Raw genomic sequence first — 24,218 nt, 5'->3', positions numbered from 1 at the left:
TTCAGCTTAGTTTTCTTAGTATCATAAGAGAAATTATTCCCACAGCTTCCTTGAGAAGATTTCAGACCATAAACAAAAGCAGGAAACTCAATTGAAGCTCTGGAAGACTCAATATCATGAACCTCATTCATTAGTTACTTGACAAAATCAACTAATTAAGGTGTTTCCGGCAAATTGTTCAGTTCCAACTTCAAAGAGTACCATTCAGTGATTTCCAAATGCTGGCACATGGAATACTTAAACTCGGGTAACTTGCTGTTCATTTGAAAGCACACAGGAAAAATTTAGCAAAAAGCATCATCCAACCATTGCACAGATAGATTGTGCTTTCTTTCTGACCTCTGACTGACGCTGCCTGACAAGGAGAAGCAGCTCAGTGCAGCTCTTTCTGGGAACTTTCTGTGGACTCCCATTAGTGCTTGCACAAATCCTCAGCCTCACCAATCGCTTGGGATCACTTGGAATCTACGAAGAGTCAATCAAGTGGCTCACAAATGGGTGTATGGCTCAAAAATCAAGGAGGGAATTTAGTCCTGTAACGTTAGGCAACAAAGCATTCTGTTCCAGAAAATGTTCTGAGTTGGAGAGCAACTTATGTGATTTTTCGCTTGGGCTTTCAGCCACACATTGAACTTCATACATTATTTCAAGTGAAAACAGTTTCATCATTTTTTTTCACTATTGTTACAAAGATGTGGGTGTACCTTTATGAGAGTTAAAAGCAGCAGAACTACCGGACACAGCAGCAACTGTTCTCAATAAGGCAACAACATATGTAACATTGGGTTGAATAGTTCGTTGGCTGGAGACAAAAACATATTCGAATCTGGCCAATCAGTTTAAATTATACCCTGATAAAAATACCAATTTCCGATCAAGTTTGAATTGAGTATATTGACAATCTTGAAACTGGGGGAGACTTTGACTGGGGGGAAATTGAACAGTTGAGAGGAAATCTGCCATGTCCTAGCATCTAAGAGAGTGCTTGAAAAAATCTCTCTCTTAAAAGTCCCTTTTCAATCAGTAACCTGTAATGCAGAAATTCCTTATGAGGAGAAGAGGAGACACAGGAAGATCCGAAGACAAGAACCTATAGCTGCTTAGTTTTGAGATAAGAAGTGTTGTTTTGTAAATTTTAATTGGGAGTTTTATTGGACTAGTATTATAGAAGGGAAGGTAAAAGATAGGTGAGAGAAAAAAATTATAAATAGCGGTCACTTAATTATTCTCTGTTATACTTTAAGAAATAAAGTTGTTAATTTTTACTTTACATAGATCTCAGCTACTTGATTTTTTTTATAGATCACTGCACAGGATAAATCTTTTCGGTGTTGCTGGTTTTAAATTAAGCAGGAGGGTTGACCCAGTGTTGTTACACTACCCCTGGATAAGGGCTACCAACATCTAGGTCCTTCTCAAAAAATAACCTACTGCTTTCAGACATGACTCATATTTCCAGTGCAGTATGGCAAAAGCACGCTTTTGGATTTCCAAAGTTACCATAATGAGAACAGATTGTCAAAGATGGGCTAGTCCTCTTACCTGCACCACTTGTGAACGGATCAATTCCAAAAGCATCTGTCTGCAACTGCGCCTGAGCTACTGGAAGCCCTGGGATCAGGCTCTCAGCGGATGTGCTGGTCTTCTCAACCTTACCTAGAAAATTTCAGAACAAGGTCAAGTTTTGCAATCACTTCTTAAATAATTTTCTTCTGATGCAAAAACAATATCACCACAATAAATGATAAACGCCAGGGTGTTAACTGATGCCTTTGCTTCGAAAACGTTCATCAGAAATTATCTAAAGCTCCCTTAAGCAACAGAAATACCTCAAGCTAAAAGTCCTTCATTTAAACTCTATTCCAAAAGCACTGTCTTAATACCAAGCATTTGCTGAACATGTGGCTCCTTTCAGGATGCAGATTGAGTGTCAGGTTTCCCAACAGTCACTACAATCATCCTGGAGGTTATGAAACAACACCAGGTGGAAAACTAGCACAAATATCCAACACTGGCTCTGAGCAACTGTGTCACTTGGTTTGACACTGCATAACGTGAGGCCACAGCCTGCAGGTACAGGTTCTGCCATTTAGAACTGGGTTCAGCAGAAATGTCCTGACTCCGAGCACTGCAGATCTTGAGAATTCCCTGCTCTTGACAGATGTAGACCCTCAGTCAACTCAGTCATATTCAAGACTGAGAAAGATGATCTTTGTTTGAAGAAAAGATGTTCGGGGAATCATAACATATGGTAAACTAAATGTTCAGACCAAGGATCAGTGTTGGCAGCAAATGGTTCAAAGGTGATGTCCAGCTGCTCCCTGTCACTTGTAAATCAAGTTACCAACAATGCTTCAACTAATGATGGAAGCAAAGAAGAGAAAATAGAGTCGAACTAACACATAATCAAAGACAGAGAGACAAAAACAAAATTAAGTTCAAGTAAAAAGTGGAAAGGAATGTAGAACGTCGTGGCTAGGTCCTGGCTTTAACCTTTATTCATTTCCAGCTGAACACCGCTGCACATGGACATTATTATTCCAAATCTGACCTGCTTCAGCATCAATGGTGCCATCAACTTTCATCTGTTAACTGCTGCTCTCTACTCAAACCTCTTTGCCTTGTCACTTTGCTTGCTTGCTGAAAAATCTACATCTTCGTACCCCTCTTCCAGAGCACCATTTTTGGAGACATGTTACAAAGGTTGTGAAGTAGGGTCATGCTGGACTCAAATTGTGAACTCTCTTTCTCTCTTGACAGACACTGCTGAGTTTCTCCGGCACTTTCTTCGTCAATGCCTGAAGAATATAAAAATGGCATTCTCAAGGTGACTCTCAGTCAGTGTGACTAATATTCTGTGACCAAAGGGAGTTGTTCTGCCAAGGCCATCTCTGATGGCTACAGTCACATGATGCAAAAGATCAAATGCACACTGACAGCATGCATTTGGGTCCTCAACAGGAGGCCATTTTCTCAATATTTGGCCTGTCAGACCATTCACCAATTGGCTTTCATTCAGGCTAAGCTTAATCTTGAGAAAGCGCTGCGGGAACTCATTATTTTCTCCAAAAGACGGACTGCTTCATCTGAAAGTTTGAACCTTGTGCAACAGTGCAACTGAATGAAGAAATCAGAAAATGATTTGAATAACCTTTGTTGTTTTTACAGCAGTTTCTGCATTAGTGGAGCTGCCTCATGACTGGGATGCAATTATCCCATGAGCTAGCCTATGGTAAAGAACAAACAGTATCCATGACCAGGAGTATCCGGTGCAGTGGAGCTTCTGCACAAGCATCAAAGCCAAACGACTATTAAGCCTGATGAAGCACATCTCCATGCAAATACATGTGAAGCATAAATCACTGCTTTCTGCAGGTGACATAATGCAGACTCTGCTATAACACAGAACAGTTTTTACATTATGTTTGCCTGCATATTGCTCTGACACCATTTCCTTTTGCCCTTTCAAGGTGAAGAGAGAGGACTCCTCTTCCCCAGTGAGTTAAAACAAGCACCACTCGATGCTCGGTCAGGTCATGTGAAATTTCTCTCTGTTTTACCAAGTAAAAAATGAGGTCTGCAGATGCTGGAGATCACAGCTGCAAATGTGTTGCTGGTCAAAGCACAGCAGGTTAGGCAGCATCTCAGGAATAGAGAATTCGACGTTTCGAGCATAAGCCCTTCATCAGGATGAAGGGCTTATGCTCGAAACGTCGAATTCTCTATTCCTGAGATGCTGCCTAACCTGCTGTGCTTTGACCAGCAACACATTTGCAGCTCTGTTTTACAAAAACAAGTTAACCCATTTGTTTCATTTGAAACAGGTCATGCCCCTGAAATGGACAATGCTACATACATAAACCAAGATGTACACATTGAAAGACTTGATTTTTTTTTTCCGCGATAACTTAGCTTTTTCTTGAGTCTGGACAGTCTCTTTGCTCCTTCAAGTCCTTCTTGTTTTATGACATTCATTTTTCTTTTTCAGAGATTAAGATAAATTCAACAGTATTAACTCACTACATCTGCTCCCAAGTCTGACTTACCGTCCTTGAGTTTCTCAAAGTCCTTATTGAGCAGCTCCTCAGCAGTGAGTTTGGAGAAGTTGTCATCGGCAAAAGGATTCCACGTAGACACATCAGGAGGATTGTAGACATTCTGCTGAGAGGTCCGTGGAGATCCTGAGGGAGTGGTTGTAGCTGACCTGAGTGCAAGATTGTTGCATCAAAAATATTAGATATTACTGTTATGGGCCAGAGCAAATCCTGTCAAGATATACTCAGAAGACAGTTGAGACCCAAAATGTTTCTAATTTTAAAGCTAAGTTGAAGACATTGCATTCCAGATGCAATTCAATTGGTCAAACTACTCGACTTTCAGCAAAACACAGTTTATTTTTACACCACAGTTAAAAAACAGACAAAATAAAATTAAAAGGAAAGAATTGGTTTGACCTTAACTCTGTTGACATGGTGAATGAAATAATATATAGTAATGACTACAAATTAAGTGTTTCAACAGAGTCACATCCCATAAACACACCCTTGGCAAAGGCAAATTCAGTAAAATAGATTGTCTCACATGTAATTCTAGGAGCTGGAACAGAACCTCAGTTTTTTGCTGGAACAGAGAGTGGAATAACAGTTTCCACAACCAGCTTCAAGACTCCAGCAACTGTTGAAAATTCTGGTTCTGTGGGAGTTTGACACCACCCATTCAGGCTGCTTCTAGTTTTCCAACTTTCTAAAAGAAGCTCCAAGGCCTCACAAGCTGTTTACTCGTTTGGCTTTGAGCAAACAGCTCCTCACCTCTGTCTCAACTTTTCTTCCGAAAAAGAAAACAGGACAAAGTTTCCCTCTTAAAGCCGTCATATCACCACATTAGTTGATGGAGGATAAAATCTCCTCCAGCATTACAATGAGCTTGATGAGTAGGACTCCAATTGCTTGGCTTTGTGAACAAACAAACTGCCCCGCTTAATACTGAGCACACTGGTGTGCCACATCGGATTGATAATAAATTCATTCCGAGTGGTAGAGGTTGCAGATTTCTGAAGTGCTATCACAGGAGCTTTGCTGATTTTCCAGTGCATCTTGTAAACAGTAAAGACTGTTGTCACTGTGCATCAGGAGCAGCCAGAATGAAAGGTGAATGAATTAGTGATCAATATTCTCTCCACTGGTCAAGGATTTGCAAAGTGCTGCTGTAAGATATTTGGTGAGTTTCTGCACTGCATCGTGTAAATGGTACACACTCCTTGCACTATGCATCAGTGGCAGAGGGAGGGAATGTTGAAGAGTACTTTCACCCTGTCTGCTGCTGACCACACACTGTCAGCAGTGTGCGCAATCCATAACAGGCAGGACAGTAATTCAACAAATATATTAGGGTAAATCCATGAACAACCACTGCCATCCAAAAGAACAAGGGCAGCAAATATACGGGAAAACCAGTTCCAGCAAATTGCTCCAAAGCCACACACCGCCCTGACTTGGAAAGATCGTGCCAGTCCGTCAGCGTCCCTGGGTCAAATTCCTGGAATGCCTTTTTGAACAGCCTTGAGTGTGTCCCGACAGTGCATTGCTCACAGCAGGTTCAAGAGGGCGGTTCACCATCAGCTTCTCAAGGGCATATTGGGATGACCAAGAAATTCTGGCTCTGCCAGTGACATCCACATCCCTAAATAAATAAAAACTGCCCTCAGTTATAATTGGGTTCAATATTCCTGGATGAGGGAAGATGAGTTTAAAGAGTAGAAGATGCTTACATTTTGTGGGTGACAAGTGGAGCTGAAAGGCAGGATCGAACACATGACTGTGTATCCAGATGTGACACAATGGTCACTTTGTACAGCTTACCGGGTGGTAGAAATGTGAAACCTATCAGGCTGTGAGCACATGAAGCAGTTGAATTAGCACAGAGGTACTGAAGAAAAAGTTTAATAAGTGCACACGGGAGAAAGAAGCAGAGAATGCATGATGACATACTGCTGTAGGCTACTCTACTAGAAAGTAAACATCAGCACAAGCCAGGTAGGCCCTAAGGCCTGATTCTGCGCTGCAAGTTTATCCAGACAGGATGTAATGATAATGGGTTTAAATTCAAATTTGAATAAATAAAGGTGAACTTACTTGGATTTGTTTAAACCAGCTTCAGCAGCTGCAGCCGCCAGGAGCTGGGTCGATTTACTGACTGGAACACCGAACACTGCACTGTACGTGACATCACTGAGGATCCTTCTGTGGCCAGAACGCTGAGTCTTCGGTGATGATGGAGGAGTCAGTGACACCGACACCATTTTTGGAGACTGGTTTGGGGCCACTTGAGGTTGCTGCTGCTGCTGCTGTTGTTGTTGTTGTATTTGGGTCTGCAGTGGGCATCAAGAGAGAAAAATAAAATCAATGCATTGTGTCACTTGTATCGACTGGCCAAAACACGTCACATCATTAATTTTTTGAAAAATAAGGAGGTGCCCATTTAAGATAGAGATGTGGAAACATTTTTTTTCTGAGGTTTGAGAACCTGTGAAATTACTTTCTTTAAAAGGCAGTGAATGCTCTAACTTTAAATATTTGTACGGCAGAAGAAAATAAATTCTTCATTGCCAAGGGGGATGAAAAATGGAATGGAGATTTAGGATGAAAATCAAATTAGCCACTATCTTATCAAATGACGGAGCAGACTTGAAGGGCCAAGTGGCCATCTTGTTCCTTGTCTGCATGATTAAACTTCTGTGTTATCCCCAAGTGGATATAAATACTCACTTATCTGAAGCTCATTGTTGTGAAATATTCAACTTCCTGTTTAAACACACCCTTGGCAAAGGCAAATTCAGTAAAATAGATTGTCTCACATGTAATTCTAGGAGCTGGAACAAAAAAGTAAACTTCAATTTTGTTCTCACTCTCCTAGCTCATTTGCAGATGAGCAAAATAACACACGAGCAAACAATTACTGGTCTAGGGAGCCTCATTTGTGAAGCTGTCATAGTACATGAACTTCTCGTCCCACGTCACATCCTGGGGCGGAGGCAAGACACCACATTATAAACCCAGGTCAGTTAGTCGGGAAAGGTCCGGGAAATTCCACTCTAAACTGGCACGTGGGAGGGGACAGTGGTCTGTAGCCTAATGCACATAGCAGTTTCTTGTCAGCAGGACAGGACGACAGGAGCCATGATAAGTGGTGACCAAAAAGGGAGAGAACAGCAATATACATTCCAAGTCAGGATGCTGACTGGCTTAGAGTGGGTCTTGCAGGGAGTGGCATTCCCATGGATCTGCTGCCATTTTCCGTCAAGATGATACTGATCATGGATTTTGCAAAGTGCTGTCTGAGGAGTCTTGCTGAGTAGCTGCAGTGTACGTTTGTGGATGTGATGCCAAATAAGTGGATTGCTTTGTCGTAGATGGCATCAAACTCCTCAAGTGTTGTCCAACCTGCCATATCTACGCAAGTGCATTCCGTAACAATCCTGACTTATGCCTTTTGAATGCTGGACAGGTTTAGTGAATCAGGATCTAAGTTACTCTCTGCAGTCTCTGAATTGCTTGAGTGGGTAGCTTACCTGCATGGTTGGGCCAGTTCAGTTTCTGGTCAATATTAAACCCTGCTAGTTTGCTGATCACAGCCACAGGGAGAATTTAGCATTGGTCTTGCCATTGGATATCAAAGTGAGATGCTCAGATTCTCTCTTGATGAAATTGTTCATTGCCTCGCATTCATGTAGCATGGATATTACTTTCCAACTGCCTCCTCAAGTCTGGACATTGTCCAGGCTTTGTTTCAAGTGGATATGGATTTGTGTCAATCTCTAAAATGGTGCTGAACATTAAGCAGTAATTTTTTGTAAAAACATTCATCCACAGGATGTGGGCCTTACTGGCTAGGCCAGCGTTTACTGTCAAAACCTAATTCCTATTGACTTCCATTTTGCCAGGGCTCCTTGCTGTCACACTTGGCAAATATGCCTTGATGTCAAGATGACAGAGTTCTAACCGGCCTGCTGTTTGCCTTGTTGCTGAGGTGGCAGACAGACTAAACAGATGACCGCCTGGATTCGGTAGGAAAGGCAAAGCTAAAGCATTCAAACAGAATAAATAAGCAATTGTGATGGAAGGAACTAACTTGTCCTCTCCCTTCATAGCTGAGACATCACTTCAAAATCTTTTGTTGATATGCTCCCAAACTGGAGCAGGACTTAAGGTTTGTAGGTTTGGTTGTAGATGGACATCATTAAATGGTCTGTGGTAGGTAATAGTGTCTTGCAACTGAGAACAAAATGGTATATTGTCAAAAATAGGAAGTTGTGAAGGTAGGGTTTGGGGCAAACTAAGTTTTCATTTGATAACCTGAGGTCTGGAAATTGATATTTACCCAAAATGTCAAAATAGCGTACATGAGACTAAGTGCAGACATTAGGCCATTCAGCCAATCGAGCCTGCTCCACCATTCAATCATGGCTGATAAGTTTCTCAACCCCCATCCTCCCACTTTCTCCCTGTAACCCTCGACAATCAAGAACCTATCTATCTCGGTCTTAAATGTACTCAATGATCTGGCTTCCACAGCCTTCTATGGCAACGATTCACCGCTCTCTGGCTGAAGAAGTTTCTCCTTACAATCCACAATTATGCTGGGTTTGATACTGAAGCACTTTTAGTGGGTACAACTGTCACTCTTTCTCACTGCTTTTCCTTTTAAGAAATATGGCCCTTTGAAAAATGACGAGGAATAATTTCTCCAAGGGTTAAACTCTTACCATTCCCTGTTCCTGAGAGGCTGGTTGTGGGGCTGGATTATGTTGCTGCTGTGGAGGTAATGGTGTATGCTGAGGGAGTGCTGAGGGCAGCTGTGGCTGGGCAGGAGCAGCCTGCTGGTTCACGTACTGTAGCTGCTGCACGGCTGTTGCAAGCTGCTGTTGCTGGAGATAGTAATTCTGCATCATCTGATGTTGCAATGCTTGCTGCATGGCGTGGTACTGGCACAGACACATGCAAATAAAAAGAGACCCAAAAATAATGAAAAAATAAAATCTTCAAAAAAAGAACAGTGATGTAAAACAAAATAAATGGTTAAAAATAAAAATCATGAAGGAGCCATGTTGGCATAACTGGATTTCCACTATTCCCAAAGCATGACAGTGCAGCACACAAAACACAAGTTCTGCATTGTACATCACAACTTGTATCACATCAATGGAAAACTGGGGCAGTGATAAGCTAAGCAGACCGAAGCAGCAAGTAGATCAAGGTGCAATTGCCTGTAATTACAGAGTGCCTCAACGGAATAACAAATATTGAAATGTTCCATGCAATGCCGTCAGAAACAGGGTATTTGGAATGAAAACAACAAGACAAACGATCTGCTTGACAAGGAATCCTGGAGTAGGTGTGAATCTTCAATCCAAGATAGCTAAGTTTTTATTAAGCAAAGGTAGTAAGGGATAGGGGACAAAAGCAGATAGATTGAGTTAGGTCACGGATCAGCCATGATCACAATGAAGAGTGGTACAGCCTGAGATGCTGAATGGCCTCCTCCTGTTCCTGTGGTCCTATCATTGTGCCCAACCATCAGATGGCTCTGGACATGTTACAGCTAATAAAATGCTCTTCAGGTTGAGTCACTGCGGTAATGTCAGGAATGTGGCAGCCAATTTGCACACAGACAGCTCCACAAATAGAAATCACATTATGACCCCATAATCCAAGCTAGGAGATCTGAACAAAAACTGAACAGGACAACCAGTTCTGCTCCAGCTCAAAACGGTGCTGCAGGACCTTTCTATCCAAGATGATCGATGGGACCCTTTTTTGTCAATGTATTGAAAATGAGGGTATCAGCGGATAAACTAGCATCTCTCACCCATACTTAACCTCCCTTTAGGTGATGGTAGGGAATGACCGACCGAAACCACTCCCGTCCATGTGGTGCAGTTATATCCCCAGTGCTGTCAGGGAGGGGCTTCCAGGATCTTGACCCAGCGCCACTGAAGGAACAAGTGGTGAGTAGCTCAGATGGGAACTCGCAGGTGCAGGTGTTCCATGTGTTTCCTGCCCTTGTCTTTCTCAATGGTAGTGGATTTGGAAGATTCTGTCTCAGGAGCCTTTTTTTTAGATGGTACACACTGCTGCTACGGTAGGAGTTGGGTCGTGACTCAAGAATGAAGATGGTCGATGGGGTGCCAGCTGCGCAGGCTGCTTTGTCTTGAATGGTGTCAAGCTCCTTGAGTACTGTTGGAGCTGCACTCATCCAGGCAAGTGGGAAGTATTCCATCATACTCCTGACTTATGCCTTGGAGATGGTAAAAAGGCAATGGCAGGGTCAGGGTTGAGTTAGTTAACTCAGAATTCCCACCGTCTGACCTACTCTGCTGCTACGATATTGGTACATCTGGTTGAGTTCAGTTTCTGGTTGCGGTGGACCCCAGAATGTTTAATATCTCAACTGAAACATGGCATCTTAGATAATGCAGCACTCCCTCAAAACCACACTGTAGAATGATCCCAGATTTAATAGTCAAAGCCCAAGTGAACCCCAGGCCTCTGACTGACAGTAAAAGTACAATGCAGAGTAGCAACTAACTCAATATTAATAATAAGGCAACCAATGAGTGCCACAGATCCATCAAGGAAACTGCAACAATTTCATGTGCACACTTGGACTTGGTAAACACATGTCCTTCAAAGGTTGAATCACTTTAAAATGCACAGCACTATTGGCCTGGACCATGTGCCGAATTTGGCCAGGGTTTCTACTTGATGAATAAGGATGCAACCAATCCATATGCAGCAGAGGCAGCTGAACAGATCCAAAGAAATGGTCCGAATCCATTAATACAAACATGTAACAAATCTGATATATTTACGCTCTATAAGTAGAACATTAAGCTGATGCAATCATACTGTGCAGTACTGGCATATGCACTGAACAGTCACTGCAATAAAGTTGACAGCAATATGTGAACACTCCACAAAACAATAAACAAACTGAAACAAAAGACTATAGACAAAACTAAACTCATGACTCTGAACATGAACAAAGAAAGTGAATTGTAAAGGATAACCACACAATTCTCTCCACTTCAACATGGCTGTTAATTTCAGTACGGAAGACCATTTAGCATGGCCTGACTGAACAAGACATAAATTCTCACACAGACATTGGGCAAAGCTACATTTGTTTTCCCAAAGTAAAATTGAAATAAAGTAAGCAAATGAAAGAAAAATTCATATCAATGCATATTTCAAATGATTTTAATGAGACAGAAAAATATCAACTCATTGCACAGGTTATTAATGCTCACTTTCTCAGAGTACCATCCACAACTGTACATCAGTACCATAAACAACTTCAGTTAAAATGGCAATTGCAATTCATGAAATCTTGACACACACATAATATCCCAGCCAGGAAGTGGTGCCAAGAGTGAAGCATCTGGCCCCTGTAAGGTTGATGAGAGACACTATCATGCAAGCTGTAGAATGTACTTGTACAAATCCAGCAATTAGTTAAGGAGGCTGCAGTAGGTCAGAGCAGCAATTGATGGAATGCATTCTGCCTGATGCAAACAAAAATTGAAGGAACTCCCCAGCCATTGGTGCAATACTTGGAGACTTTTGACTTGGAAACCCTTCTGACCTATATGCGGGTGTGGTACAGAAGGTACCAGGCTCACTGGACACACCACAAGGAGTTAGTCTATCCCAGCAGCCATGTATCCAGTTTCTTTTCCCAGCCAGCATGCAGCGGTGAGACATGGATGTGTGGGTTGCTCTTATTTGATTCTCATGGAATTTGAATGATCTGGTGAAGTGAGAGAGACAGCAATCACCGTAGGGAGGATTTTATGTGTGGAAGGCTTTTGGCAGGTTTTCGACAAGTACCATATAGGTTTCTCATACAGGGGAACGGACTCGATCAAATTAAGCGCTAAGTGACAAGATGAAAATAAAGTTGGTCAGTGAATGGAAGGAAAGGATGCAGGTGGTGGATATTTTTGAGACCAGTTGATTCCTCAAGGGTAAATTTGCAGTCCATTACTCCTTAAAATTGTCAAACATCATCATGATTCAGGTGTAGGGAGCAGCATTATAAAACCTGCAGATGAGATGAAACTTGATCAAGTAGAACACGGCAAGGTTGATAGTTCCAGGCCTCAGGGTGACAGACAGGAAAGGAAAATGGACAGAAGAATGGTGTGAAGTGAGACACTTTGAAGGGACTAACATCAATGAACAACATACAATAAAGTGAAAAGTACAGATGAGCAGAGAACTTGGAACTAAATACAAAAATCTTTAAACATAGCAGGACGAACTGACGAGGTTAAAATTCATGTGGGTTGCTGGATCTGTGCATAAAAGACTAGGATAAGAAAGTGAATATTACACTTGAACTTACTCAGTCTGTGGTGCGACTTCAACTAGACAACAGTGAAGATGTAAAAGGTCCTTAAAAGGATACAGGGTGTACAGGGTGAGCGACTTCAGTTATGGTGTAGAGTCAGTGAATTTGGAGAAAGCCGTTGGAATTTGGACACACTGCACCAGAAAAGAGCAGAATCGTGCAGTATAGAAGAAAGCCTATTGCAAATTGAAGCTGCACTGCCAAAACTGCACTAAATCTACACTTGTCCCACTTTCCAGCACTAGACGCATAGCATAGTCATTTCAAGTATACATCGAAGTACATTGTAAAGGTTGTGAGGTAATCTGAAGTGCAGTGCATACCATATGCTTGGTGGAAGGTGATTCCATACATAATGTGAAAAGGAATGGACATGGAACAAAGCACAATTACTCTTGGAAAGTGCCAGTGCAGAGTTAAATGTGCTGCAAGCTTCTCTTATTCTTTGATCTCAGCAGCTCATGTACATTTCTGCAGCAGCAGAACTTTTCTGACGCACTCAGGCAACTTCTGCCTACCAGGAGGATCTGTACGATTCGTGTGACAGGACAAAAAGCAACAACCCAGCAAGGTTTCAGAGTGACCAGCATGCTGTAAAACCTGGACAACAAAGATGAACCTTAAAGAAAACAGAGCTGAAAATGTGTTGCTGGAAAAGCGCAGCAGGTCAGGCAGCATCCAAGGAACAGGAGAATCGACGTTTCGGACATGAGTCTTTCTTCAGGAATAGCTCATGCCCAAAACGTCAATTCTCCTGCTCCTTGGATGCTGCCTGACCTGCTGCGCTTTTCCAGCAACACATTTTCAACTCTCATCTCCAGCATCTGCAGACCTCACTTACTCCTCAAAGAAAACAGCCAAGACTATCTTCTTTGAAAAAGTTAGTTTTTCTCTCACCAGTATTATGTACTGGTTCCAGAGAGTTTTGGTGATCAACAAAATAATTAGGAGCAGAATTGGTTGTTTGTCTCCTTGAACCTGCCACACCAGTCACTCAATCACCTGCACCAAATTTGCCTCCTTACATTGCCCTGATGACCCTTTCTTCCAGAACATACTTATATAAAATAATATCAATGCTTTGGAAGGAAGTCAGAGAAGGTTTACTTGTCTAAGAGCTGGAATGATTGGTTTGTCTTATGAGAAAAGGCTAGACAGGCTAAACCTGTATCCTTTGGAGTTTTAAATAGTCAGATGTCACATGCAAGATCCTACATGGACTTGACTAGGTAGACGTGTAAAAACGAGGTGGAAAGTTGTGGGAGATGGTACAACTAGGGACCACAGTTTTAAAATAAGGTGTCACCAATTTGAGACAGAGATGAGGAAAATGAAAGGTTGAGTGTCTTAAAAAATTCTTTTCCTCAAAAGATTTTGGATGCAGAGGCAGAGACAAATAGACACTTGATTGTCAAGGTGATGTAAGATTACAGTGTGTGGGGGAATGTAAGGGTGAAGTCAAAATCAGATCAGCTATGATACTGGTGAATGGAGGAGCAGAGTTTAAAGGGCTGAGTGGCCTATTCTCATTCCTTGTTTGTCGTACCCAAAAATCCATCTGTCTTGATCTTGAAGGTATCTCAACAACAAAGCATCCACAATCCATCCAGGAAAGAATTCCTTCAACGATTCAATACCTTTCTAAGTTTTATCAGACCCTGACTGTGATTCCATATTTCAGATTCCCTTTGCACAGGCCAAAAACTGTTACGAATTCCCCAGTTAAGCCCTTGAAAAATTCCTCGTGTTTCAATTAGGTCATCCATAATTCTTTTTAAAAGCAGAGAATTTAGGTCCAGTCTAATCTCTCAGTCACAATGATCAGATTTGTTGGGATCAATTCAATTTTCAGCACCGTTTCCAGATAGTTTCTGGTCACTTGGGAAGAAGTACAAAGGCAGTGGAAAAGATTGTACTTTTGGATCACAATTATGTCTGCAGGAATAAAGTTGAAGTAAGGAGGAGTGTGCAGGACAAAGAAGACAATCGTGCTCTTGAAGTTCATCATTCAACCACGAAATCTGGACGTACTCAGGTCACACTCACCTGTTGAGCCATCATCTGTTGCTGTTGTTGCTGTTGCTGCTGCAGGAGCTGGGGCTGCTGCACAAAGAGCTGGGCTTGGACAGCTGCTTGTTGTGGGGCAGGAGGAGGCTGCCCTGCTGCTTGCAGCTGGGGTTGAGCCTGTGCCTGCTTCTGCTGCGCTGCTGACGCCTGGGGCTGCTTCTGTTGCAGCACCAATTGCGGCTGCTGCAACTGAGGCCTTGGTTGTTGCTGAGGCTGCTGTGGGCCTGGTGGCTGAGTGTTGTGACCACTGCCGAGAACAACACCTGGGGACAAACACAGGGAAAGGTTGGGAAACAGAGCTGTTCACGGAAATTGCATACCTTCAAACAAATTTGATTCAACCCTTCATTTCAGCCAAAGTCAGATTTCAAAAAATGCATCTCAAACAGGTAACTGTCAAATTAGATTGATTCCCAGGACGGACGTACAAAAAAGAAACTAAAGCAGTTTGGACTACCTACATTGGAATTGAGAAGAATGAGACAGGTTCTTCTGAAAACCTATACAATTCTATCAGGACTGGATTGGGCAAATGCAGGAAGGATGCTCCCATTGACCAGGGAGTCCCAACAACAAGGGGTCGCAGTCTCACAATATGGGATAAGACATTTAGTACTAAGGTAAAGAGAACATTCTTCACCCAGTGAGTGGTGACCCTGCCACAGAAAGCAGCTGAAGCCAAATCACTGAATGTTTTTGGGGCTAAAGGGATCCTCGGATAATCGGGATGACGTGGGAACAGGGAAGTGAGTTGATCACACTGAATGGCGGATGAGGCTGGAAGCATGGAATGGCTGAGTCGTAGTCGATTTTCTCTGTTTACAGAAACTGTCATTCAAACTCCCTCCCATCACAATGCTTTGCAAAGCAGGTTCTGAAGGAGTTACTCACAATTACTGACAGATTATTGATTGAACAAGCAGGGAAAGACTGGAAAAGAGTTCAGGAATAGGCCGCCAGAGAATTCAAGTAAACGGCAAAAATCAAGAGGAGAATTGCAAAGAGATGACTCCACACAGAGGAATCTAGAAAGTACAGTCTGCATGAGTAGCATAAGGAGATTCAATGGGAACTTCCAAAAGACAAGTAGAGACAATCTTAAACAGGACTTATTCGCAATTTAGAGGGATTAGATGGCTTCCAGTGGCATGATGGATTGAATGGACTTCTGGACTCCAACCATCCTTCTTGGATAGGCCAAGGAGTGGCAGATGGAGTTTAATCATGATAAATATGAGGTGCGACATTTTCGTCCGGCAAATCAGGGCAGGACTTACACACTTAATGGTAACGTCAAAGGGAATATTGCTTGCAGCTGTACAGGACACTGATTTGGCCAATTTTGGAATACTACATTCAATTTTGGTCTCCATTCCATAGGAAAGATGTTGTGAAACTTGAAGGGGTTCAGAGAAGATTAACAATGATGTTGTCAGGGTTGGAGGGTTTGAGCTATAGGGAGAGGCTAAATAGGCTTGGGCTCTTTTCCCTGGAGCGTCAGAGGCTGAGGTGTGACCTCATCGAGGTTTATAAAATCGTGAGGGGAATGGATAGGATAAACAGTCAAGATCTTTTTCTCAGACTGGGGGCGTCCAAAACTAGGCAAAGTTTAAGGTGCCAGGGAAAAGATTTAAAAAGGACATAAGGGGCAACCTTTTCAAGTAGAGGGTGGTACGTGCATGGAATGAGCTGCCAGAAGAAGTGGTGGAGGTTGGTTCAATTGCAACATTTAAAATGCATCTGGATGGGCAGATGAATAGGAAGGGTTTAGAGGGATAATGGCCACATGCTGACAAATGAAACTAGATTAATTTAGGATTTCTGGTCGGCATGGATGATTTGGACCGAAGGGTCTGTTTCCAAGCTGTATAGCTCCGTGATTCTGTTAATCTTTGACAGCCAGTCTGATAGAGGTTGCTTCTGGAGTTGGAGCACAGCCAAAGAACGACCATCTGAACAATATGCTGACTGATGTCCCATTCCCTGACAGATGAAGGATGACGCGACCTGCTGCTTCATCTTTGTACCAAAGTGCTATATTATTTGCTATTCTGGAGACAGTGAGTCAGTGAACACTAATTAAATGGAACTGCAGAGCACAGTCTGCACAAGCCAAGGCAGCTCACCAACTAATGCAAACGCATGAGTGGAAATGAATGTTGAGGGATGCACCCAAAATCCAGGGGAAGATATAACAGCGAGGAGAAAGTGAGGACGGCAGATGCTGGAGACCAGAGTTGAAAAATGTGGTGCCGGAAAAACACAGCAGGCCAGGCAGCATCCGAGGAGCAGGAGAACCGACGTTTCGGGCGTCAGTCCTTCTTCAGGAATGAGAAGATATCAAAGCAGCTGGTGCCAGAGCATGGCAGGATGAGGGCCCACACTGTCATTAAGTGGACAATCCTTTGTGCGACTGCCAATATGATAACAGGAATAGGTGACACCAGATAAATCGGATGGTTAACAGGCAGACCCTATGTCTTAAAAGTTGCAATAGGATTGGGGAGACTGAGGGAGTTCATCAACATTGTAAGTTTTGGGGTACTTGTCAACAATGAAATACAATTAAGATAAAGAATAACACATTTTCATTTTAATGGAAGAAAGAAGGAACAAGGGGTGGGGTGAAGGTACATAGGTCCTCAGTGAGATCACGGGTAGCTGGGGTAAAGGTGGTATTTGGCAAGCTTGCCTTCATCTGACAGAGCAATGAGTACAGGAATTGGGACATTAAGTTCTGGTTGTACAAAACATTGATAAGGCCACTTTTGGAATTTTGCATACAATCGTGATTGCTCTGCTATTGGAAGGATGTTATTAAACTAGAAAGGACACAAAAAAGATTTACAAGGATGGTACCAAGGCTGGAGAGTTTGAGTTATGAGGAAAGGCTGGATAAGCTGGGACATTTTTCCCCTGTAGTGTAGGAGGAAAAGGGGTGACCTTTTAGAAGTCTACAAAATCACGAAGGGCATGGATAAGGTAAATAGACAAGGTCTTCTCCCCAAGTTGGGAGTCCAAGAGGGGAAACATTTTAAAAGGGCCTTAGGGGCAACCCCTTCACAAAGAAGGCGATGCATGTATGGAATGAGCCGCCAGAGGAAGCGGTGGAGACTGGTACAATTACAACATTTAAAGTGCACGTGGATGGGTATATGAGTAGGAATGGTTTAGAGAGATATGAGCCATTTCCTTGCAAACAGGACTAGATCAAGGTAGAATATCTGGTCGACACGGACAAATTGGACCAAAAGGGTCTGTTTCTGTGCTGTACATCTCTGTGACTTTACAACAAACAAGAAAAAGTACATTGGAAAAGGAAATTGAGTGAAGAGAGGTGTGTGCATCATTTCAGCAAAGTGATATTTTTTAAATACGTCATGAGACATTGTGAGTGCACAAGGTGTCTGAAAATCCTATTTTGCTGTCCTGACTGTTAATTAAAACATGCCAAAGTAACAAACAATAGGAGAATGTAAGATCAGCCATCAGTGCCATTGTGATATAAAATAATCCAAGGATATATGCATCAATCACCAAGGGCTGGGCTTTGAAGGAAATTGCTGGAACCAAAGTAGAAAACTAAGCAGTCAATTATCCCAGTATCTTTAACACAATAAACCGTGACGCTAAAGACACAGACGACAAGTTAAAAGAGCTAAATTGCTTCTGACAGTTCAATTTAATAACATCACATGCCAATAATATATTTCGTGAAGTTAATATATTTTGACAGCAAGAAAGAAATGCACTGAGTTTGGAAAATGCTGACGGCATTGCATGATTCTGAACTTGGCTGCTTCAAAGGGACAAACACACTTTGGAATAAATGTTATTGTTAGTCAAGGAGCCTCAGTACACACTTAGCTGAAGTAATTTCAGCAAAATAGCAATGCTGTTTGTCCCAAGAGTTCTCATTTCCTGTTGGGAGAACATGGCGGTTGGACCCAGTACGTTTGCTCCTCCACTCTTAATGAACAGTCTGCCTCCTTCACTTTCTGTAATTTTTGGGACGGACCAATAACTTGCGGCCAGACCTCTTGTAAAGTCACTCTGAGAGTTTGACAGCAAGATATTGTCCAACCATGTGCTGAATGGGTCAATTCACTGGCGGGAAGTGCCTGAAGTCAATTTGTGAGTTCTCCCAGGAGGTGCAGCTGCAGCCAGTCAGATTCCTGGTCTTGCCTGTCTGCGGCAGGACATGGAATACCCTCCAGTGAATGCTTCAACCATAGAGGGTAGGGAAATACAAAGGAGTGAAGGATTTCAAACACAAGTTACAGATCAGAGCAAATCAGCAGGGACATCTGCTTCCTGTGGCAGTCAATGATATTAGGCAAGCCAATAATCTGCAAATTCTAACATTCGGAGCATATAGTCTCAAAGATTGTTCAGCGGCCAAGTTCAATTCTGCCTAAAAATGGTAGGGAGCTGATTGCAGGATATTCAATCAGCCACTCACAACGGTTCACGCATCAGTGCAGGTCCCAGACAGTAAGCGAGGATGTGAGATGGAGGCAAAGGTAGACTGTGGTGTGTGTGTGCGCGTGCGTGCGTGTCATGAGCAGTTGGATGGCTCTGTACTGTACAACTTCAGAGGTTCTAAGAATCACTAGGCAACTCCATGCTGGGTCAGGGCTTAAACCAAGTTTGCATGTAATTAATAATTCAGTAGAGCTGACAGTGGGGTTTGAAAAGCTCACAAAGTGTTTGCTTGATCCAACTGAGCAACATGGATAGGAAATACACAGATAGGAAAGGTTTAGAAGGGTATGTGTGAAGTGCAGGGAAATGAGGTTCGTGTGGAGAGACATTTCAGTTGGCACAGACCAATTTGAGTCAAAGTGCCCATCTCCATGCTGTAGGACTCTGACTCTAATATTACAGCTTAGGGAAAAACTCAGTACGATGAAACAAGCTGTTGGTCAAGAGCTTGGGTTATGCTTGTCAGAGTACTGTGTGTAGTTTTGGAGTTCAGCAAACAGTACTGTCAGGAAAGGAGAGTGGGGCCATCATTGAGGTGCCTCATGACAGAATGGCTAATAAGGCAGTTTAGAAAAGTGAAGAGAGTTGACAACCAACAACCTGAGCGACGCTTGGTGGTAGGTGGAGTTGCTTATAAATCAATGGGATCTGTCTTGTTCCCATTTGTTGCTTATTAAATGCTTGTTACAATATCTGATTTGAAATGCATGTTGATTGAGAAATAGGAATAATCATTAGGTTGGGGCATTAAAACATTTGAAGATAAAGACTGACGTAGGCTTTCACCAAGAAAGACTCCATCGAAGCTTGCAGGAAAGGATAGGTGGATTAATTATACAAGTACTCAGCATAGTCAGCAAAAAAATAAACAAAAGTTAAATTGCTGAAAGAAAGGGGTGGAAAACATTTATGACAACATCATAGCTGGGTGTGAACATGAATTGCCAATTGCATAACAAATACTGGAACCACCCAACTGATAACAAAGGCAAAGATCATTATCACCAGAACGGCAAGAGAAACCAGGATAAGACAACACTCAATGGCAGAGAAAACCTTCAGTCAAGGTTTGAGATTGAAAGTAAAAGGGCAAGGTGAAAGAAAGATCCAGATGTAACCGTGAAACATAATCAATAATTGATCTCATTAGAAGCCCACAACTTCATAAAGGAATCTTCACTCATGTTGTGGTTCTGCTCGCCGAGCTGGAAGTTTTTGCTGCAAACGTTTCGTTCCCTGGCTAGGGAACATCATCAGTGCTGTTGGGGCCTCGTGTGAAGTGCTGCTTTGATGTTTCTTCCGGTATTTATATTGGTTTGTTCTTGCCGCTTCCGGGTGTCAGTTTCAGCTGCAGTGATTTGTATGTGGGGTCCAGGTCAATGTGTCTGTTGATGGATGTTCTTGCCGTTTCCGGGATCAGATATGTTGATGACACCTTTGTAATCATCAAAAACACAGATATAGAAAAAACACACTGAATCATCAACGCCACACTCACAGGAATCCGATTCACACGAGAAGAGGAAAAGGATAGCCAACTCCCATTCCTAGACGTGTTAGTAGAGAGAACACCCAACGGAGAATTCACCACAAGGGTACACAGGAAACCAACACACACAGACCAAGTCTTAAACTATGAAAGTAACCACCCCAACACACACAAACGAAGCTGCATCAGGACACTATTCAAAAGGGCCACAACACACTGCAGTACACCAGAACTGCGAAAAGAGGAAGAGGAACATCTATACAAGGTATTCGCCAAAAACAGATACCCACGCAACTTTATCACCAGATGCCTAAGAGATAGACCGAGGAACGAGGACATGCCACAACCAAAAGGACTAGCCACTCTACCATACGTCAGGAGCGTCTCAGAACTGACAGCCAGACTACTGCGACCCTTAGGACTCATAACAGCACACAAGCCAACATCCATGCTCAGACAACAACTCACTAGAACAAAGGACCCAATACCCAGCATGAGCCAAACTAACGTAGTTTACAAAATACCATGCAAGGACTGCACAAAACACGATATAGGACAAACAGGAAGACAGCTAACAATCCGCATCCATGAACATCAGCTAGCCACAAAACGACACGACCAGCTATCTCTAGTAGCCATACACTCAGACAACCAGCAACATGAATTTGACTGGGAAAACACCACTATCATAGGACAAGCCAGACAGAGAACAGCCAGAGAATTCCTAGAAGCATGGCATTCATCCCCAAACTCCATCAACAGACACATTGACCTGGACCCCACATACAAATCACTGCAGCTGAAACTGACACCCGGAAGCGGCAAGAACAAACCAATATAAATACTGGAAGAAACATCAAAGCAGCGCTTCACACGAGGCCCCAACAGCACTGATGATGTTCCCTAGCCAGGGAACAAAACGTTTGCAGCAAAAACTTCCAGCTCGGCGAGCAGAACCACAACAACGGATACCCGAGCTACAAATCTTCAATCAGATTTTAATCTTCACTCAATGAGAAAGGAATCTTGGCCAAATAATTAAGGAATGGTGGGAAACAATATGGAAGTGGAAGGAAGCATCACAGAGGATTAGTCACCACATGTGCAAAGCAGCAGGATATCTGAATAACATTAAAATAAGAACTGTTCAGTGAAATTGTGGACAGGGGGCGGCACAGTGGCCTCACAGCACCAAGGTTCCCGATTCTATTCCAGCCTCAGGCGACTGTGTGTGGGGTTTGCACATTCTCCCCGTGTCTGCGTGGGCTTCCTCCCACAGTCCAAAGATATGAGTGTTAGGGTGAGTTGGCCATATTAAATTGCCCATAGTGTTAGGTGTATTAGTCAGAGGGAAATAGGACTGGTGGGTTATTCTTCGGAGGGTCGGTGTGGACTTGTTGGGCCAAAGGGCCTGTTTTCACACTGTAGGGAATCTAGTCTAATACTGAGGACTCTCAGATAATAGTCCTCAAAAATTATTTTCTCCCATTAGAAGTGATGTTACCTGCTCAAGGATTTAAGATAAAGATTTACTTTTAATGCTGATGGATATCCTTTTCTTCTTCGATACTGTTATTTGCTTGCAGTGAAAAGTGAAATCTCCTGTTTACCTTGATTCCAGGGCCAGATTGCCATTTGTGGATCCTTAGAGAACAGCTGTTCGTACAGATTTACAACTGAAGATCTACCTTCTTCGGTGAAGTTACTTGTGATTGTTTAAAACCATAGAACATTTTATTTTCTCCCTGGGTTCCTTGAATCTGTCAGTGGGTGCTCCTGTCACAACCTTTTGAGCGGGTTTAACAAACACTGCTCTGGACAAAGTCCTAATCAAAACTGGCTTTGCCTCCTGGTTCAAAGCAATTATACACTCTGAATAAGTCAGAAGTATCCAGGCAAATGTGAGGTGATGCATTTTGGGAAGTTTAATTCGAGAGCGAATGATACAATGAATGGGAATGCCTTGGGAAATGTTGATGAGTAGAGAAATCTGCTCGTGCAGGTCCATTGTACCCTGAAGGTTGCTGCACAGGTGGATAGAGTGGTCAAGAAGGCATACTGTATGTTTGCCTTCATCGGACTGGGTATTGAGTATAAGAGCTGGCGGGTCATGTTAAAATTGTACAAGACATTGGTTCGGTTGCATTTAGAATACTGTGTACAGTTCTGATCACCACATTATCAAAAGGATGTGAACGCCTTGGAGAGGGTGCAGAGAAGATTTACGAGGATGTTGCCTGGTATGGAAGGTGCTAGCTTTGAAGAGAGGTTGAGTAGGTTCGGATTGTTTTCATTCGAAAAAAGGAGATTGGGGGGGATCTAATTGAGGTCTACAAAATCATGAAGGGTAAAGACAGGGGAGATATAGAGGTAAGCTTTTTCCCAGGGTGAAGGATTCGATAATGAGAGGTCATGCTTTCAAGATGAGAGATGAAAAGATTAAGGGGGATAACGTGGCAAGTACTTCACACAGAGGGTGGTAGGTGCCTGGAACACGTTACCAGCAGAGGTAGTAGAGGCAGGCACGGTAGATTCGTTTAAGATGCGTCAGGACAGATGCCTAAGTCGGTGGGGAGCACAGGGATACAGATGCTTAGGAATTGGGCGACAGGTTTAAACAGTAGATTTGGATAGGCTCAGGCTTGGAGGGCTGAAGGGTCTGTTCTTGGGCTGTAAATTTTCTTTGTTTTTTGTTCTTTGTTAATATTCAACTCAGACATGATTCATTGTTCTAAAAGAACAAAAACATGGTCACTCAAATCCTATTTTATTAGGGAAGCAAAACTGTCAGAGAAACCAAATCAACAGATGAACCCTTCTGGTCTTCATCACTGAGATGCGCACTTGGTATATTTAAGAGTGACAATGGTAATTTGCAAGATATATTCAAAATGTCATTCCTCCAGAACCCAACATGTACTTCAGCAAGACCTTGGGCCATCAACGGAGTGGAACTTTAAATACTGAGGTGGCACTTGCTGTGTTAGCAATGCGGGAACCTTCTTCTTTTCAGAGAGATTTCAGTGTTCCAGTGTCAAGAAGTCTAAACAGAGCTCAGCTCATTTTTTCCCTTGCTGTGAACTGAAGAGCTGCAGCAAGAACCAGTCATTCCCCTCTGCTGTCAACAGTTAAACAATGGCAGGGGCTCTGAAGGGAAAGCAGAAGAGAGACAGGAAAGGCTTAAGTGAAGTTCTAAGTCTTAAAGGCATTCATTTACAGAGTAGAGAGACGGAAAGAGGTTGACAGGTTTAGAACACTAATGCCGGACTTGAACCCAGGCATCTGAAGGAACAGTCATCCACAGAAGTGTGATTAACATCAGGGGTGTTCAGAAGTCCAGGCTGGAAGACAACAGATATCCCACAGAGATGTGAACTGGAGGAGAGGAGACATAGATCGGAAAAGCCATGGATGCACAAAGGGGATGGACAGGTGAGGGAGGGCAGAAAAGGAGAAGAATATTTAAGAACGGAAGAAAATCTTAGGGCACACTGGATAGCCTTGAGATGATTAACACTCTGAATGACCACTCCCTCCTGGTGATTGCTTGCAGAGGTGAATTAAAGCAACATTCAGAAGGAAGGTGAAGAACTCGAACTGGTGAAACGGAAGGATTATTCACAGCTCAGCGGACTTCAATTTTGTTTGACTCAGAAGGTTGTGGGTTGCAGCCTCACCCTTGAGATTCCAACACAAAATCCAGTCTGGGAACTCCACTGCTGGGCTGAAACTCTCGTGCAGCCTTTCAAGTAAGATGTTATGGGCTGGT

At 42.8% G+C, this 24,218-nt stretch overlaps 1 protein-coding gene across 9 annotated transcripts in view; it reads right to left on the bottom strand.

Annotated features, from left to right (window-relative positions):
• The window catches only part of LOC132836999 (AP2-associated protein kinase 1-like), a 128,229-nt gene that overhangs the window by 43,880 nt on the left and 60,131 nt on the right, over window positions 1–24,218 (bottom strand). For 8 of the 9 annotated variants that reach the window (XM_060856619.1, XM_060856621.1, XM_060856618.1 and 5 more), the window contains exons 11-15: window positions 14,455–14,738; window positions 8,762–8,980; window positions 6,132–6,367; window positions 4,047–4,204; window positions 1,543–1,656 (exon numbers count right to left, since the gene is read on the bottom strand). In XM_060856619.1, coding sequence (XP_060712602.1) covers window positions 1,543–1,656; window positions 4,047–4,204; window positions 6,132–6,367; window positions 8,762–8,980; window positions 14,455–14,738 — 1,011 coding nt within the window. The remainder of the gene's footprint in view (window positions 1–1,542; window positions 1,657–4,046; window positions 4,205–6,131; window positions 6,368–8,761; window positions 8,981–14,454; window positions 14,739–24,218) is intronic. The other variant, XM_060856623.1, reaches the window with a different exon arrangement.

The sequence above is a fragment of the Hemiscyllium ocellatum genome, chromosome 48 (assembly GCF_020745735.1).
Source record: "Hemiscyllium ocellatum isolate sHemOce1 chromosome 48, sHemOce1.pat.X.cur, whole genome shotgun sequence".
NCBI classification, from domain to species: Eukaryota; Metazoa; Chordata; class Chondrichthyes; order Orectolobiformes; family Hemiscylliidae; genus Hemiscyllium; species Hemiscyllium ocellatum.
The sequence above is the reverse complement of the archived record's forward strand: the minus strand, read 5'-3'. Positions and strand labels throughout refer to the sequence as shown.